At 38.1% G+C, this 17516-nt stretch overlaps 1 protein-coding gene across 5 annotated transcripts in view; it reads left to right on the forward strand.

Annotated features, from left to right (window-relative positions):
* The window catches only part of NCOA2 (nuclear receptor coactivator 2), a 189290-nt gene that overhangs the window by 141726 nt on the left and 30048 nt on the right, over window positions 1-17516 (forward strand). For all 5 annotated transcript variants that reach the window (XM_086885498.1, XM_086885494.1, XM_086885505.1 and 2 more), the window contains 6 exons: window positions 261-438; window positions 1847-2032; window positions 2879-2980; window positions 3078-3218; window positions 6527-6674; window positions 8823-10092. In XM_086885498.1, the coding sequence (XP_086741624.1) occupies window positions 261-438; window positions 1847-2032; window positions 2879-2980; window positions 3078-3218; window positions 6527-6674; window positions 8823-10092 (2025 nt within the window). The remainder of the gene's footprint in view (window positions 1-260; window positions 439-1846; window positions 2033-2878; window positions 2981-3077; window positions 3219-6526; window positions 6675-8822; window positions 10093-17516) is intronic.

Below are 17516 nucleotides of genomic sequence, written 5' to 3' on the forward strand. Positions count from 1 at the left end.
GTTTGTTTCCATGTGTGGGTTTCAATATTTTGTAGGGTGTGCAACTTTCTGTGCTCTTACACTAGTGTCATATAAGTAAGATTAGATGCTCAATCTGAAATGTGTCCTTTACTCTTACAGATACTAATATAAGAACTGGAATGGATGAGGAAAGATTCTGTTATGTCTTCTGGATGGAGAATTTATTTTATGTATATTTTGTTAATTTGATTGTTTGTTATTGTGTTTATCTCTCTCATTTTCTGGTTTTCCCCCTTTAGGCCCTGGATGGGTTCTTCTTTGTAGTGAACCCAGAAGGTAATGTTGTGTTTGTTTCTGAGAATGTGACACAGTACCTGAGGTACAACCAAGAAGAGCTGATGAACACAAGCATATACAGCATCCTGCATGTAGGGGACCACAATGAATTTGTCAAAATCCTGCTGCCAAAATCTTTAGGTATATAACTTTTCCTCATATCATACCGTTACTTATTTAACTTTGATTTTATAAGTCAACGTTTCAATAACTTAAGTTAAAGTCCTGACACTACTTACCATTTCATCATATATATTATTTATTTTTAATGTATATATAGACTATGAATGATTAATATTATTCTCAAAAGCATCCTCCACTCCTTTCCAATTCTTCTTTGTTAAAATTGCTCTTAGTAATTTGTGTTAGCTGATATTTTTTAATGGATCTCCAGAGTGAATCACTAAAAGACAGCATTAGCTGTGTGAACTCTGTTAGTTCTCTGTCTAGGCTGCTTGTTCCAAGAATGGCCCCGAAAAGGAGGAATATAAGAGAAAAATCAGAAAACTCCTTAGGCTAGAATTTTTATTTCATTGTTTTTATTCTCAGCAACATTTATTCTTTACTTTCAAAACCTGTTTTTGTTAGTTCCAGCCATTTTTGGATTCATATTAATATTAGTTTTAATGTCATTGAGTTTTGGAGGAGATGAAAAGAAAGAGTCAATACTGGGTTCCTCATTTACGCACAGCAGTTTAAAAAGTATTACTCAATTCACTTTAGCATTTTATTACTGTACTTATATACTCTGAAGAAGCAAAAATGTAAATGGCTAAAGTCAATATATTACTGCATTTATTGCATTTTATGACTGAAGAGGGCAAGTGAAGAGTATTTTAAATATGACCCTGCTATTTCCTAATGTACTGTAACATTAATTCGCTCTGACTGATGTCCAGTGCCTATATTTGTGCATCTCAGGATTTTGTTTCTTTTTTTACTTGTCTTAAGCACTGTGTTAGGCTTTAGTTTTATCTATAGCTCCACCCAGGTCATTTCAACCCTTCAGTCTTTCCCATTGTAGCTGTGACTGTGTGTTTCAATATATTCCCTGTGGTATTGCTTCCTGTTTTTATAAGTGCATATTAGTTTGTTTCTTTCCCTTTCTAATCTGGACAGAGATTTTTATACAATGTAGCCATGTCTTTTAGTAGTATCTTTTAAGTTTACTGGAAAGATCTTAAATACTGCCTTATTTTTTTCAGTCTCATAAATCAATTTGATCTACCCAGCAGGCTGTTGCTGTGCTGTATAACTTTTGCATGCACCAATATTTGGACTTATATTCTGCTTTTCCCCTATGTCATTTTAAGTCACTTGAAAAAAACATAATAGCTGAACAAATTAGCAGTGCTCTTAAAATCTGTTAATTTTATAAATGACCTAATTACGTGCTGGTTTGGGATTTAATATTAAAATTAAATTGTTGTTGTTAAATTAGCTTGTTTCCCAACCAGTTTGTAAAGCACCTTGATTAATTTCCTATGGATAAGCAGCAGAAATGCCTGGTACCAGATTTGTCTCACTGTCTGATTTTGCTTTTGCTCAGTGAATGGGGGATCTTGGTCTGGTGACACTCCTAGGCGTAATAGCCATACCTTTAATTGTCGGATGCTGGTGAAACCTCTTGCTGATTCTGAAGAAGGCCATGATAACCAGGAAGCACATCAGAAATACGAAACTATGCAGTGCTTTGCTGTTTCTCAACCAAATTCTTTCAAGGAGGATGGTGAAGGTAATTATCATTTCCAGTTTGTGTTAATGCACTTTCAGAGCAGTTGATAAAGTGACCTCTAAGTCCTGAAAACAAAAAAAATTCTTAGGGTTTTTCTTTTTTTAATTTAACTGTAGAAATGTACTTTTGTCTTGGCTATGAGAGTATACACTTGCTTGCACCTATTTGTTAAACCAACTGAGAAAACTTAGAGAAATGTTTACCTCAAAGAGAAACACCTTAGTTTTATATTGCTGCAATTGTAAGAAAAACGTAGCTGATTAGGATGCAAGTTTCAAAGGGCAATTTTTTGAATTCTTAGAATTTAAAGGCAATCGTGGTTCACCATTTCCTTTACCATTTATTACTTCAGCAGGTAAATTTCCTCAGATTGTTTTGTAAGTATTCAGGTAAGTGAAAAATGGTTATTGTGAAGGTGAGTTCTCAGGAACAGCAAGCATTTGGGACAAGTTTAAGAAATTTGGCTTAGAAGGTACGAAATGGTGAGTGTTGAAGAAATGTGCTCTTTGTGCATGCAGTATATTCTTCTTTATTACTTATGTCCTGATTCGTTGAGCTACTACAGGTAGATCCATAAAAATGTGCCAATATTACAGATTGTGGTGGAGTCCTTGTTAATTTTTCTTCTGAAAGAGAACAAACCCACCTTTCCTGTTTTATTTAATGTTTTAAGAAGTAATGAAGATACAAACCAACTGAGTTTTGTCTGTGCATTTATTGGTACAAAATCTATTTTTTTGGTCCAAATAGATATAAAGAGATTTTTTTAAGTATTTCTGAAGTCTTTGTGGAAGAAGAAGTCTTCCCTTTCCATAAAAATTAAATTAAGTAACATTTTTCTCTAAGATTTGCAGTCTTGCTTGATTTGTGTTGCAAGAAGAGCTCCAATGAAGGAAAGACCACTTCTTCCTTCGTCAGAGAGCTTTACTACACGCCAGGATCTTCAAGGTACTGTGAAACAGGAGTACAAGTTTTTAATTTCATTTATTTTTTCCTCAGTGGGGAAATTGCTATAACTAATATTTTCTAATGTGTCTAATATCAGGCAAAATAACTTCACTGGACACAAGTACCATGCGAGCAGCTATGAAACCTGGCTGGGAGGATTTGGTGAGAAGATGCATTCAGAGGTTCCATTCGCAGCACGAGGGAGAAATATCTTTTGCCAAGAGGCATCACCAGGAAGGTTAGGTTTCATACTTTTAGCACTTTATATATTTAACCTGTTTGCCATTTGTATCTCTTGGTTGTGCTCTCTTTGTTATGCTTTCCTGGAACAATCACCAGCTACTGACAGTCCCTTTCTCAAGCTGCTTTACTTAACAAACTGATGGCTCTCTACTGAGGTCTTCATCTTTTTCACTGGTTGTTTTAGCCTTCCTGTCACAGCTGTGACATCTTGGAGTGTTTTAAATCTTCAAAATGTCAAAATTATTTTGGAAAGAAAGACCCTTGTATGTTGTCCACCAAAATGTTCACTGACCATTATTCTTCAAAACCCAAATTCACACATTGCAGTTCATTGCCTTTATTCCTTTTCTCTACAAAAATGGACTTTTACTGTTACATTTCCTGTGAGAAACACTGAGTGTAGATTCCCAAAGCTACGCCTCTCATACTATTTGGAAACCTACATTGTTGCACTATATCTAGCTGGTAAGTGTTACAGGATATCCCAGGAGCACATCTACTCAGTCTAAGGCAGGTAAGAAGTAGGAAGGTATTGCACTTTGGAATGGTCCCCATGAGGTTGCTGTGGTAGTGACTGGGTGGGGATTTTTGTAAAACCGTTAGCACAGACCCAAATTAATAAAAGCAAATAACCCTATCTAGTCCATGGGAAAGTAATTTCAAAACCAATTAGGAATAGCTGGAACATTTCCAGTACAGAAGCATCATTCATTGGGTTCATGTTTAAAGAACAGAGTTTACAGCTGGCTTGTAACAAATAGTTACCATGGTCATTAAGCAACCAACATGTCATCTTGGATACTAAATTGTAACTGGAATATCAGATTATTCCACCAAATACACACACACACACACACACACACACACAAAAGAGCTTTGGTCATGAGGCAGTAGTTAAATATTCTTTAATATGTTTTGCTTTCCTGAAATCTTCGGGTGGTGTTTTATAAATGTGGGGTCACAGAATTGCTGTGTTATTTTAGATAACACAGCAATTTACAGGGGTATATACAGTAGAAATGCTAAAAGTTCACAGACTTGTGCTGTGATGTCAGACAGAACTAAAGAAGGCAGTATGCAATTAAAGTTAAACCAGGGATTTAGAGAGCAGTTGCAGGTAAGGACCTGTCTGTGCCTGAGATGATTTAGGGGTATGTGTCATGGCATCCCAGCACTTGTTATTTCAGTCATCAAGTTATTCCTGACCAAATTAGCAGCTATTACTCTGGGTCCTAAGGTTTGAATGAGTCCTCTCTTAAGCTTTCTATGAAGTGGTGAAAATATGTGTTTTGGAGTTCACACTGTATCATTTTGCAGTTATGGTTTAGGATTGTCATGTAAATTGTAGCATTAGTCTAAATGAGAGGGCTCCTCTCTTCTTGTCAGAGTGAAAAGAGGAGTGATAAGAGGAGGAAAAAGTTCTGGGTTTACTTTCCTACAAATGATGCAGCACTGAAGAGGAATAATGGCTGAAATATTTTGCTCCCCTGTCCTGAAGTATGGAGAAGAAAAACAAGTGATATCTTGGGCTGTAACATCTTTGTGCTTGCAGTTTTCAAGTCATTGTGGTTTGAGAATGGGAGCAAAGAAAGTAATGATCTCCTACATGTAATCCTGCATTACAGTGTGAAAAAATACAGCATTAGCTTGATAAACAATAGAAAACATGCTTTAAAATTATCTCTCAGTATAAAAAGCAGAATATATGGCAAGTTTTTATTGGCCGCAGTCAGAAAAATAGCATTTCCTCAAGAGGAGTATGGAAACATTCTTGTTTGCTTAAAGAATTAGTTTGGAAAATGATTTAAGTAGAGATTTCACTTGTATCCTGTTGGCATTGAGTACTGGAATTTCCTGATGTGGTATATGCTAAAGTTAAGAGCTTTGGACCTTCTGGTGCCCAGAGGTTAAACTGAAACAATGACATACCTAACAGTGAAATTCTGTTTTGTATTGTTTCACTGTTGTAGGTTTTTGTTTTTCGTTACATTTTTACTCTGAAAAACCCCTTCTGGTTGTTTAAATTGTGCTTCCTGTTTTCTCACTGCCTAGATAATACTTTGAAACCTTGCAGAACAATATATAACAGTGGGGGACAGGGAAGGAAAGTAATTGTAACCAGTCTTGTGAGGCTGAAAATGTGGTAGCTCTGTAGACCAGAAAAATAAAGGCCACACTTGGAAAACCATGTAATTTCATTACAACAGGAAATATTAGAAGACAAGCAGTGAAATGAAGATCACATAATACTATGAATTAAAAAAAAAGAAAAAGGAGAAAGAATCCCACAGAAAATACATATATATGAAAAAAAAAATAGGAAATTAAATGTATTTGTATTGCTTTGTTCCTATTCTTTCCCTAAATAATTATATGAAAATTTTTGAAGTATTTTACTTCTCTCATACCTGCAATCCTAATGTGATTGCTTTTGGACTAGAAATTGTAAGTAACCACACTTGTGTCATTGATGGCAGAGAGTGAACAGTAGAATAAATGTTTGGGAGATTGCTTTTCCGTAGCATGTTTTAATTTTTCATTAAAGAAGTGTCACACAGGTCTGTGGGAGCTAGAAAACTGAATTTGTTGAAGTTCAGGTTTGCATTAAAAACGTAAAAGGCTGAAGAATATATACAGTGAAGTAAGCCCCAAAACTGAAATGCAATCAACACTGAGAAAGGGTAGAAGAGCCCAAATTTTGCTTTAGGGAATTGTATTTTAATTTTTTTGAGCTATATATATTTTGTATTTGTTCTTTTAGAAGTAATATTTCCTCATTCCACTTCTCATTTCTAATTGTTCTTATGCAAGAGTTTATGCATTTTTTAAATTAAAGTAGAAAGAGTAACCATTGCAAGACAATTTAGGCAGGCAATAAGGAGAGTACACAGGCTAATGGAAACAGGTGATCTAAAAACTAAGGACATTTATATTAAATCATCATGATGTAGACGGTACAATGAAAAAGTGTTTGAGGAACAAAAGGAATTAGACACATACTTGATGAAAAGTGAAATGGACATTAAGAACTTCCTGTCTGCTTCTGAAGTACATTCTATTTCATGGTATCTTCCTGTTATTGCTGTCACTCCTTACAGATTTTCATTTGATCACCCTACAGCATGCAGGATCCTTTATTTTGTATGCATCGCATCTAGTTATTTTCAAAACGTTCTTTTCATTTGTTTTGCTTAATTAGCACTGCATCTGAGACATCGATGCTGAACATCAGAAGTTGGGCAGCTGAGCTACCTGAGCTGCAGTTTCTCATTAGTTTAACCGTGTTGTTCTGCTTGCCTGCAGTGCTGAGGCAGGGCCTGGCCTTCAGTCCCGTTTATCGCTTTTCCCTGTCGGACGGCACCATCGTTTCTGCCCAAACAAAGAGCAAGCTCATCCGTTCTCAGACGACCAGTGAACCTCAGCTTGTCATCTCCTTGCATATGCTTCACAGGTAATCCTGCCGCTTCCTTACATCCACACTCTGCTAAGGGACATGCAAAGTACAAGGTTGCCAAAGCAAATGGGTTGTTTAAGGCTGATCGATTTCAGTTGACCCAGAACTGATATCATGGAAACAAAGTAAGATTTTGAATTCAGTGCTTGCAGCAGGAAAAGACTGTAAGATTATTTCAGAATTTAAAAATGACGTGCTGGATTTTCAATGCTGTGTTCCTAATGTCAGTATTTTAATTTCCTGTATTTTGCATAGTAGATGCAAAGAATTTTCCAACTGTAATTAAATCTAGAAAACTTACAATTCTCGTAGTTCACATTCGGTATCATTGGTTCTATTTCTTCTTAAAAGAACATGTTATGATGCCTAGGGCTGCACTTGAAACAAAGCGTTACTTAATTCTTTGATTCCCTTCATTCCTTTGTCCTTGTCCTTGTCTTTTCTGGTGTTTGGCTTAGTGGCTTTCATATGTCCAATCCTAAGGAGTGTCACTACTGTTGGTTTGGGGTTTTTTTCTCAAAAAGTACAGTAGATAATATGTTAAAGTCAGGTCTCAGTAATCACTGACATCAAAACTTCAACATACAATTTTTATTAAGTCGTTGTGTGTCCTGGTGTATTTGTATCAGATTTTGTTTCAGGTTTTATTGGCTGACTGTAATTACAATACCATTTTCCTTGAATCCTCGGTGTCATTTTTCTTGAGAGGAAGAAAACAGTGCTAAACATAATTATAACTGAAACCATTTTATAGAAATTGTAGATTGATCTGACCAAAAGCTGTCTGCAATTTGTTTTCTTTGGATTGCTGAATAGACTTAATATTTTATTAAGTGCCAAATTTTAAATTTTAAAAAGCAAGCACTAATAAGTTTAAAATTGTACTCATATATTTTCTTGCAATTTTTTAGCAGAGTGCTGGTACTATTGTATTTGTAATAAGGTTTTAAAAATAGCCCTTTTTTTATAGTTAATGTTTTTCATCCTTGCCTTTATACCTAAGGCAACAAATACAGAATAAGAAGATTCACTCTGTATTCTTCAATTATTTCACTTCTCATGCTTTAGCAAAAGTGGAGGTTTATCTGCACTTACTTATGCTGTGCAAATAGGAATGGATTTTGTCTCATGGAGAATGCATATTAGGAATGTTCCATTTGTATTTGGTTTTGGAAGTCCAGAGCTGATTTGATTTTTTTTGTCAGAAATTCATTTTTTCCTTCGTAACCTACTTGACTCCGTCTCTTTTGTAGCTTTTAGCATTTGGGAATATGTCTGATTTTCCTAATTTAAGTTTTAGCACAGAGTAAAAAGTGCATTACATCCTCCCATAAACTAATTAAAATTTGCTGAGGAAGAGTGACCTTCAGGTGCTCTCACAGGAGCTTTTTCTCTGTGTCTGTGTGTGTGAGTCTCTTCTGTTTCTTCTGTCTTGCGGCCTACATCTCTAAAATATGAGTTTCAGCTCCTATGTGTGTGGTTTGTTTTTCTTCTCTCCTTTTCCTAAATGCCTGTGCAGGACTGGATTGCTAACAGACTGTTCTCATTCTGAACCAGTATCCAGTAGTTCCCTTGGCTCACATGCTGTTTTGGAGCAGTATTGAAACACTCTGGCAGTGTAAAAATGTGACTTTTTCAACTTTCTTTTCGCTATGAACTTGGTGGGCAAATAGCCCACTCCAGCCTTGTGGTGGGGCTAACTCAGGGAAATTCAAAACTCCAGCAAACAGCTGTCTGCAGCTGTCTTGTAAAACATGTATTTGTTGGGTCATATGTTTCAGATGAGATTTCTTTCAGTTCTAGAAGTTAGCTCTTGCCAAATTGTAGAGGAGAGATACATTAAAGGGAGTCTGAAATTGTGACCTATCAGCATTTCTAATGACTGTCATTTAAGTGAGGTTTAATTTTTTTTTTTCCTCTCTTTCATTGTTTTCTAATGAGGTACCGAAAAACCATATTGTTAATGTTAATCCATGTTGAGAGTTGCATATCACTTTTGTCAAATTGTTGATTTGTTTTTGATTGTAGGGGTTTTGTGTTATTTTAAAGTGAGGTTTGGGGTTTTGCTTCTTTTTCCGTAATGTAATTGCAAGTTGGCTACTGTCATTTAGCTAACAGGCTGTTTTTCTTCCTCTTGCCACATAGAGAGCAGAATGTCTGTGGAATGAATCAGGATTTGACTGGACAAGGAATGGGGAAGATATTGAACCCAATTAGTTCCAGCAGCCCTGCCCATCAGGCCATGTGCAGTGGGAACCCAGGTCAGGATATGACCATCAGTAGCAATATAAATTTTGCCATAAATGGCCCAAAGGAGCAAGTGGGCATGCCAGCAGGCAGGTTTGGTGGTTCAGGGGGAATGAACCATGTGTCAAGCATACAAGCATCCACTCCTCAGGGTAGTAACTATGCACTAAAAATGAATAGCCCCTCACAAAGCAGCCCCGGCATGAACCCAGGGCAGCCAAACTCTATGCTTTCCCCAAGGCATCGCGTGAGCCCTGGAGTGGCAGGAAGTCCTCGCATCCCACCCAGTCAGTTCTCCCCTGCAGGAAGCTTACATTCACCTGTGGGAGTCTGCAGCAGCACAGGAAATAGCCATAACTACACCAACAGTTCCCTGAACGCACTTCAGGCCCTCAGCGAGGGCCACGGCGTTTCTCTAGGATCGTCGTTGGCTTCACCTGACCTAAAAATGGGAAATTTACAAAATTCCCCTGTGAATATGAATCCTCCCCAGCTAAGCAAGATGGGAAGCCTGGACTCTAAAGACTGCTTTGGAATATATGGGGAGCAATCAGAAGGTACAACTGGACAAGCAGAGAGCAGCTGCCATTCAGGAGAGCAGAAAGACAGCAGCGATAGCAACATGCCACCGGTTGTCAGTGGCGAGAGACCTGATGGACAGAGTAAACTGCACGACGGAAAAAGCCAGACAAAGCTCTTACAATTGCTGACCACCAAATCAGATCAGATGGAGCCTTCACCTTTGTCCAGTACCATGGGAGACATCAGCAAGGACTCCGCGGGAGGGTTGCCTGGGTCTGGTTCAGCACACGGAACCTCACTCAAGGAGAAGCATAAAATTTTGCACAGACTATTGCAGGACAGTAGTTCTCCTGTCGATTTGGCCAAGCTCACAGCAGAGGCCACAGGCAAAGAACTGAACCAGGAGTCCAGTAGCACAGCTCCTGGTTCAGAGGTGACTGTTAAACAGGAGCCAGCGAGTCCTAAGAAGAATAATAATGCACTACTTCGCTACTTGCTAGATAAAGATGATACTAAAGATATTGGTTTACCAGACATACCCCCAAAACTGGAGCGGTTGGACAGTAAGACAGACCCTTCCGGTAGCACAAAGTTAATAGCTATGAGGACGGAAAAGGAAGAGATAAGCTTTGAGCCCAATGAACAGGTAAGCTAATTTTTGTGTTATGTGTGAATGGCTTGTTCCAGGCCTGCATTCCTGCCTTCTGACTTCCTCTAAGAGTAGCACTTTGGCACTTCAGGAGGCTGTTACCTGTCTTTTGAAATCCAGCCTTCACTCGGTTTCCCGGTCGGTGTTACTGGGTTGTGATGATCACACTGTGTAAAAGCACAGATTCTGCCTGGGAGGAGAGCGATAATGCAGGCTGCCTTTCCCAGATGGTAATTGGGCAAAGAGAAAATACTCGTGACTCTTGGTTAGTGATAACTAATTGACAGCTTTTCCCATAGGCTGGTGTTGAACTGCTGTTGTGCTTGCTAAATGGGTCCTTGACCTAGCCCAGCATAGCAGCTACACTCCTCCCAAGGAAAACAGGTTCATGCTCAAGAACAGGAGTTGTTTGAAAGGACTGATAACAACTTTGCATTACTGATCTTCATGCTATGCTTGACCTGCAAATTAAAATCAAAGCAAATAGACTTCTGTGCCAATTTAGTGGATTTGATGGGCTTTTCTTGTCATCTTAAAAATTCTTTATATTCAGCCTCAAGTTTCTGCTGATGATTAATTGTTCAGTGCAGGGGTCATGTCTCCTTGTGGAAGGCTATCTGCACTGAATTTTGTGTTCAGAATTTCTTTGCTTTCTGTACCAGATTGCTTCTTGCTGTGCTGCCCAACACAATAATAAATTGTGTATTGCTGGGACCTATAATCTAAGAAGTGTTATGTCACTGGCTTTTCATGCAGAAGTCACTTTCCAAAAGCACCAGGTCCACATCACCCAAAGTGCTCCATTTTCAGAGTCCCAAGAAAAAGGGACACAGCAAAAACAGTCTGCTACTTACTGTTTATATTATTTATAAAATGGGTAATTACAATATCAATTTTAGCATAAAGCATTTTCTGGGAAGGTTATAACTAGCTGGAGTTAATGATCCTTAGATTTGTCCTACACTATGAAATCTCCCAGCTGATCATTAATCCCTAGGCAGCCTTCTGTGTGAAGCTTTAGTTTGTAAATCATGATCAGATCATATACAATGGAAATGTTCATGTGTCTCATTCACAGCCACATCCTTAATTATAAAAATCTTGTATATTTTCTAATGTGCAGACTAGGTTTGAGTTTGTTTATTCTTTTTAACCTATTGTATCTTTTTATAGTGTGTGTGTCAATACACTTTTTAGTATTTTCTATATTGTACCGTAAGGCTGAGGAGGGATAGGCAACATTTTCTTAGCCCTAAGTCACAACTTTAAATTATTATTATTTTTATTTGCCCTATTGGCAGTCTATAACTAGTAGACAGTTCTTTCAACAGTGGTTATAACCACAAAACATAGAGGCCAAATGTGCTGCTCCACTCTGGATGCAGCATTGTTAAATTCTCAGTTTTCCAGGCAACTCCTAAGGTTACTTTGCTGTTTTTGTTTCAACAAAATTTGACAGCTATTGCCACTATGTAGAAGCAATTGTGGTTTTTCAATACTTCCCACACTTTAGGCAAAACCAAGCCAAATTGTACTAATTTCTCCGTACTGAAATTTGCACTGATTTATCCTCAAGCCTGGATGTTAGTTTAGTTTTCAATAGAAGCCTGTATTTTGTATTGTCTGTGGAGATAGGGTTTAGATTCTCTGTGAGAACTTATGGTTCATTATGCTAGAAAAATACAGACACCAAGAAATTCACAGCTAAACTGGCAAGAATGGAGTATTTTTAAAATGTCTGATAGATTTCAATTCCTAGTTCAGATCCTATACAATTAAGTCAGTAGAAGATTGAAGGCAAAGATCTTCAATCCTCCAGTATTAGGTACTTTACAAGAATGGAAACTTTAGTAATCATCAAAAAATTTATGCCCTTCATCCATAGATCAAAATCATGGCCTTCAGATGTTTATTCCCCAAGAATTAAATTTCTAAAAGAATTAATATTTCCTTTTTCATGAGCTCTGTGGAGTACACAAGAAACAGTTTTGCTTACAAACCAATTCTCAGCAGCTTTTATCCCCTCTAGAACTCTGAAGTCAAGTCCAAGGTAGTCCTACACCCTCCTTTTGTTGCTGATGGAAACACAGAAAAATACTCCAGGATTTTGTTGGGTTTTTTTAATCTTATCCTAATATGTGTCTAAAACAGACAAGGTCAGCTGTTCTTTATTGATATTCCCATTGACAAGTGGCAGCACAGGTGAACAGTTTAAACTGTTTACTGCTTTACTTTTTTATAGGCAAGTTGTGTCTCACCCTAAATGTAAACTATAAAACCAGCTTTCAAGAAAGAGACTTCAGTGTCCCGCAAGCATTGCCAACCTCAAGCAGTTGAAAATCAGGTCTCCTGAATTATGAACTTCGTAAAGTGAATAGTCTATTCATTTTTTATTTTTAGGTTTTATATTTCTGAGGTTGGGGAGGGATTTGAGGGGGTTGAAGTATGGGCTGTGGATGTATTGCCTTTTCTTAAAATTTGAAGACACAGTTTGTCTCCCAGGAGAGAGAGAACCAGAGGTACAGAAAGGTCCAGGAGCTGGGTTTGTTCAGAAAACCACAAAGCAGTGCAGGAGTTGTGATAAAGTGGTATGGGCTTCCTCAGCACCAAGGTATGGAGCAGCCAGTCTTGTCTCTTGTGATGGAAGACTGATGGATAATGACAGAAGGGCTTGTGTTGTTCCTGTTGGTTGTACATAGAACTTTAAAACCCACTTAAAATGCAGTGAAACCTGGAGCTGAATAAACAGAAGTCCAGCATGGAGTAGGAGAGGAAATGGTGGGGAATATAGAAAAATATAAGTGTTTAACTGTCTGAAAGCCAGGTCTTTAAACAAATAACCACTTTACCCCAATTATAAAATCACTAAAAATATTTAGCATCAAAACTCTTCAGCTTTGGAAGATGGTCTCCCACAGGAAGTGCTCATTGCCTAAATTTAGATCAAAGCTGGAACTATTTAGTACAAGACTAGTACACAGATTCTTGAGCTAAATTCTTCCATCCTCCTGCATCCTTCCCCCTCCTTCTTCCTCCCATATGTAAAAATTAGCCATGTGCTTGTGTTACCTATTTTGCAGGTTTATTTAAAACTTCTCCTCCCTAAGGAATGTTGTATTTTTAAGTAATTAGTCACTGGAGTGTGCAGTTTCTCTGGAAACTGCAGCAGAGCAGCAGTGGGATGGCCTCTACAAGGGAGATCAGTGTGTTGGGAGGCAACAGAGCCATTGCATTTTCTCCTTTTACTTTTGGTGTGACTTTCTGAGCAGGAAATGCTTTGAAGTGCACCACTGTACTATAAATAGCAGTCTTCTAGGTAGTACTCTTCTGCAGAGAGCAGCAACTGACAGGAAGCCTTTCTCAAATGGCAGAGAATATTTCCAGCGCTGCTGTACCTTTTTCCCTTTCCTTGGTGGGATGATGGTTATCAGGCTTTATTAGGCTGATTGCTGTTCCAGTTACGGCAGCTGTAGGGGAGAGGATGAAAGAGAGACCTGCTGGGGACACTCAGTGGGGTTTTCCTACAGCACCAACTGTAGTAGGGCTGTTGCTGTCAAGCACCACAAGTTCTCATATGGTTCACCAGTGTTAGAAAGGGTTAGAAAGTTAGAAAGCGTTCCTCAGCAGTAAGCCTGCCTTCTGCTCTCCCTGTCTGTCCACTGCCAGGAGCCGCCCCTGTAGTGATCAGGAGATGGTCAGACAGCTGATCAGGAGATGGCTGACAGCTTGGAGGGGAAGGAGAGTGGAGGTACAGGGGAATGTTAGAGAAACATCATGAACAATGTTAGATATTGCTAAAGTAGCTTGTTCTCTGAGAAATCACTTGGGGGAGTGTTGAATAAAATCCTAATCTCCGCAAGTGTGCTCTCCTCTTTTTTGTTCAGTAGACCATAAAGACAGCCTGTTTGACAGGGACTTTGCAATGCAACAATGTGCACAAATGCTGTTCCAGAAACCATCTCAAGTATGTACATTTTTGTCCTAAAACTCAGAAACTGCTCTGGTGTTCCTGACATATTTTATCAACTGTGCTGTGCTCATGCTTTATGTGGAAACCACTGTCTTCCCAATACTAGCATATTTTCTCTACACATGCCACTCATCTTTAAAAAACCTATTTCTGGTTTAATAGTCCAGAATCCACTAAGTTCATGAGGAACATTTGTTTCTTCTTGAAATTCTATCAAAGTCTTAGAATGGGGATTCCATTTTCTGAATGTCTTCAATTAGAGTTCTGTTTTCAAATGTTAGTCATAGAATAGCTCGATAATTTAATAGGATTTCTAGCCAATTTTATGTTTATTGCAGTTACCAGGGAGAAAAATACTGTATTGGTTCCACTTCTAATTTCCTTTCCTCTTCTTTTCATAATCCTTTAATTTATTGCCAATTTGGAGCAGGCATTTGATTTTGTTTGCCCTCTTATGGTCAAATGCTTTGCCCATACTTCTGAGGTAAGAAGATAAGCTAACTTCAAATTTATGCAGGTCAGGTGTAGTTTCAAGTTGGATCCCCATCAAAAGACAGCCTGTTGTAAGTCCTTAGAATACTGGGTCACAGTGCAAGCCATGGACATTGCCCATGGAAGGAAGGAGATTTCTGGAGACTTGAGTATCTTATCCAGTCTTTTACAATCCATGGAAGCTAGACTTTGAAACAGCTACTTTTGTAAACCAAACTTCATGTTGAGGTGTAGCTGCCTTTCAGTACAGCTGAAAAAAAAATCTGTAAACTCTTAACTTCAGTCTGTATTTCTCTATATGACAGTATAAAATAAGTACTTTTTCAAATTCAGAAATATTCCTGAGAATTATTTGTCTTACACTTTCTGGCACGTAGTGTCCAAGTTGTACAGAGATTGGCATAATTGCATTACTTAGACATAATGAAAATATTCTCACAAGAACTTTCTTGTGATGCTTAGCACTTTATCAGGTGCTTTTTTTTTTTTTTTTAAATCCCTGACAAATAATTGTTTCACAGGGAGCTGAGGCTGTGCCTTCTACTTACATAAAATTCAATTTAGACCACTAACAAATAAATATAGAATATAAATAAAAGAAAAATCCCATTAAACTAACCAAGTAAATATTTTAATGCTAGTTTCTGCACATATGGTGCCATTTGAGGGTATGTCTGGAAAGACTTAGGCTAACATCATAGGTTGGTGTTAATTCCAAATCTCTTGGAGCTTTTGTAGCAGCTGACAACCATTATAAAAATATATGGATGAAATATTTAACATTGATTATTAAGCAAAAAAGGGGAGAAGGTTATGTATTTGTGTTGTTGTAATACATCTGTTGTATGTGCCCTTTGTTTGCCACTTGTGAGAGGAATTAAAAGCATCTTAGGGAGTGCAGTTTTCTGACACATTTGGATCAATAAGTTCTTCATTGGTGTTTTTTTAGGTTTGGTTTTGAGGTGGGATTTTTATATATATATATATATATATATATATATAGATATATATATATATATAGTGTTTGAACAAAGAATTGCAGTAGCCAGAATGCTTAAAGAAAAGATGACACAAAATCCTGCATAAAACCAACCAAAAAAACCCCTCTGCAACATATAAAACTTCCCTTTGCTGTTGTCTCAGATACATGTAATGAAGGCCATATGTCTTAATTCCCCCAAAGAGTACTGAATCATCCTTCTATAATTTATGATGCTCTATATCAGTCTCTTCTCCTGGCTCTTGCAGTCTTCTTGTACCAGATCTCCCATCGCTCAAACTGCAGCTCCTATAAACATCACTCATGGCTGTCTCTTGGAGCGCCTTTTTGAATCTGCTTATCACCTGTCCATGCAGTGATTTAGGCTTCATATAATCACATTTGATTCTTCCTGGCTCAGCCTTTTCTACTGATACCCTGGGTCCACCCAGCTGCTTGTAATTGCCTGGAAAGCAGTGAGTCATCAGAGGGATTTGTCAATAACAGGTAATCTTGGACCAGCCAACCTGTTTTCCTTCAGCAAGAAGGTAGCAGGATTGTTGGCACAAGAGAAACAGTGTGTCAAGGTGTTTAGATTCCAGTAAGGCTCTTTGGCCCTTATGGCAGCAGGGTAGAGGTGCATGGTCAGGATGAAACTGCTGTGAGTGACGAGGAAGCTGTTTGGAAATCCCTCCACACACAGTAGTTATTGAAGGATTCGCTGTCAAAATGGAGATGCTGCAGGACTTGTGCCGCATCTAGAGCTGCTCAGTGTTTTAGTTAACCTCAATGACCTGACCTGACAGTAGAGCTTGGTAAAGCTGAGTGTGGCACTTGAATGTCTGCAGGCACACTGGAGGACACAATTCAAATTCAACTGCAACAAAGAGATACAGAGACAAAATGTTAGAACATTCAGGGTGAATAATTGCTATTTATTATCATTACTCATAAATAACATCTTAATTTAAAAAAAAAGAAATGAGGGGAGAACTGACTAAATAGAAGTTTTACAGAGGTGTTCTAGGGATCATTGTGACAACAAGATGAGTGAGAGTCAGTAATGTCATGTAATTAAAAGAATCACAAGCTTTTCTGGAATATGCCATCAAGTGTACTGTGTGTAGAGTAGATTTTCTGCTTTACTCAGCAGTTATAAGGCTTCATTTTAAGTCTTGTCTCGGACATGGCTTCAGCAAAGGTGTGGATCAACTCAAAGCAATCCACAGGAGCAACAAGAGTAATGAGAGGCCTAGAAAACAAGTTATTTGCTGAAGAAAATTCACAAGTTGAGATTGTTTCTTCATTTCAGCTTAAAGCACAAAAGGGCACGTTTTCAAATACAGAAAAAGAACAAGAAAGGAGAACACAGTATGTTTGCCAGATTCAAAATATGGTTGGAAGGAAGGGTCCAAATCTTAGCGTGAGAGATTTTGCATTGAGACTGAGAAAAAAACCCAAGAGTAGCAAGGATGGCAGAGTGCTGAAACCAATGCTCCAGGGAAGCTGTGGATTTTCTGTCTCTGGATGTCTTTAACAAGCAACTGTATGGGATTGGCATACACTGATATTGCCTGGAGGCTTTAAATTGCTTCCAGTCCTCTGATTCTCTGATTTCCTACCATTTTGCCAATAACACCAGTTTCTAGATCACCCATGTGCTGCTTTTTGATGGAGTGAATTCCCTCCTCTTTTGCACCATACACTACAATTTATATGACTAGGAGATAATGTAGAAGGAATAAAAAATAATACCATGATTATTTACAGTCAGTCACCCAAAAAAAGCATGTAGCAGTGTAACCTTGGGGCATTTTAGCTGCCTTTGAATAAAATAGCTGGGATTCCCAGGAGCAGGTTAGATGTTGCAGGATTTCTGTACAGACTAATGTACAGTGCTTCCTAGCCAGCCTGTGAGAGCCTCAGCAGGTATTTGAAAGCCATCTCAGGTATTTCTATAGTATCCTGTGATCTGTGGTG

Source organism: Cyanistes caeruleus, chromosome 1, assembly GCF_971803275.1.
Source record: "Cyanistes caeruleus chromosome 1, bCyaCae1.hap1.1, whole genome shotgun sequence".
NCBI lineage: Eukaryota > Metazoa > Chordata > Aves > Passeriformes > Paridae > Cyanistes > Cyanistes caeruleus.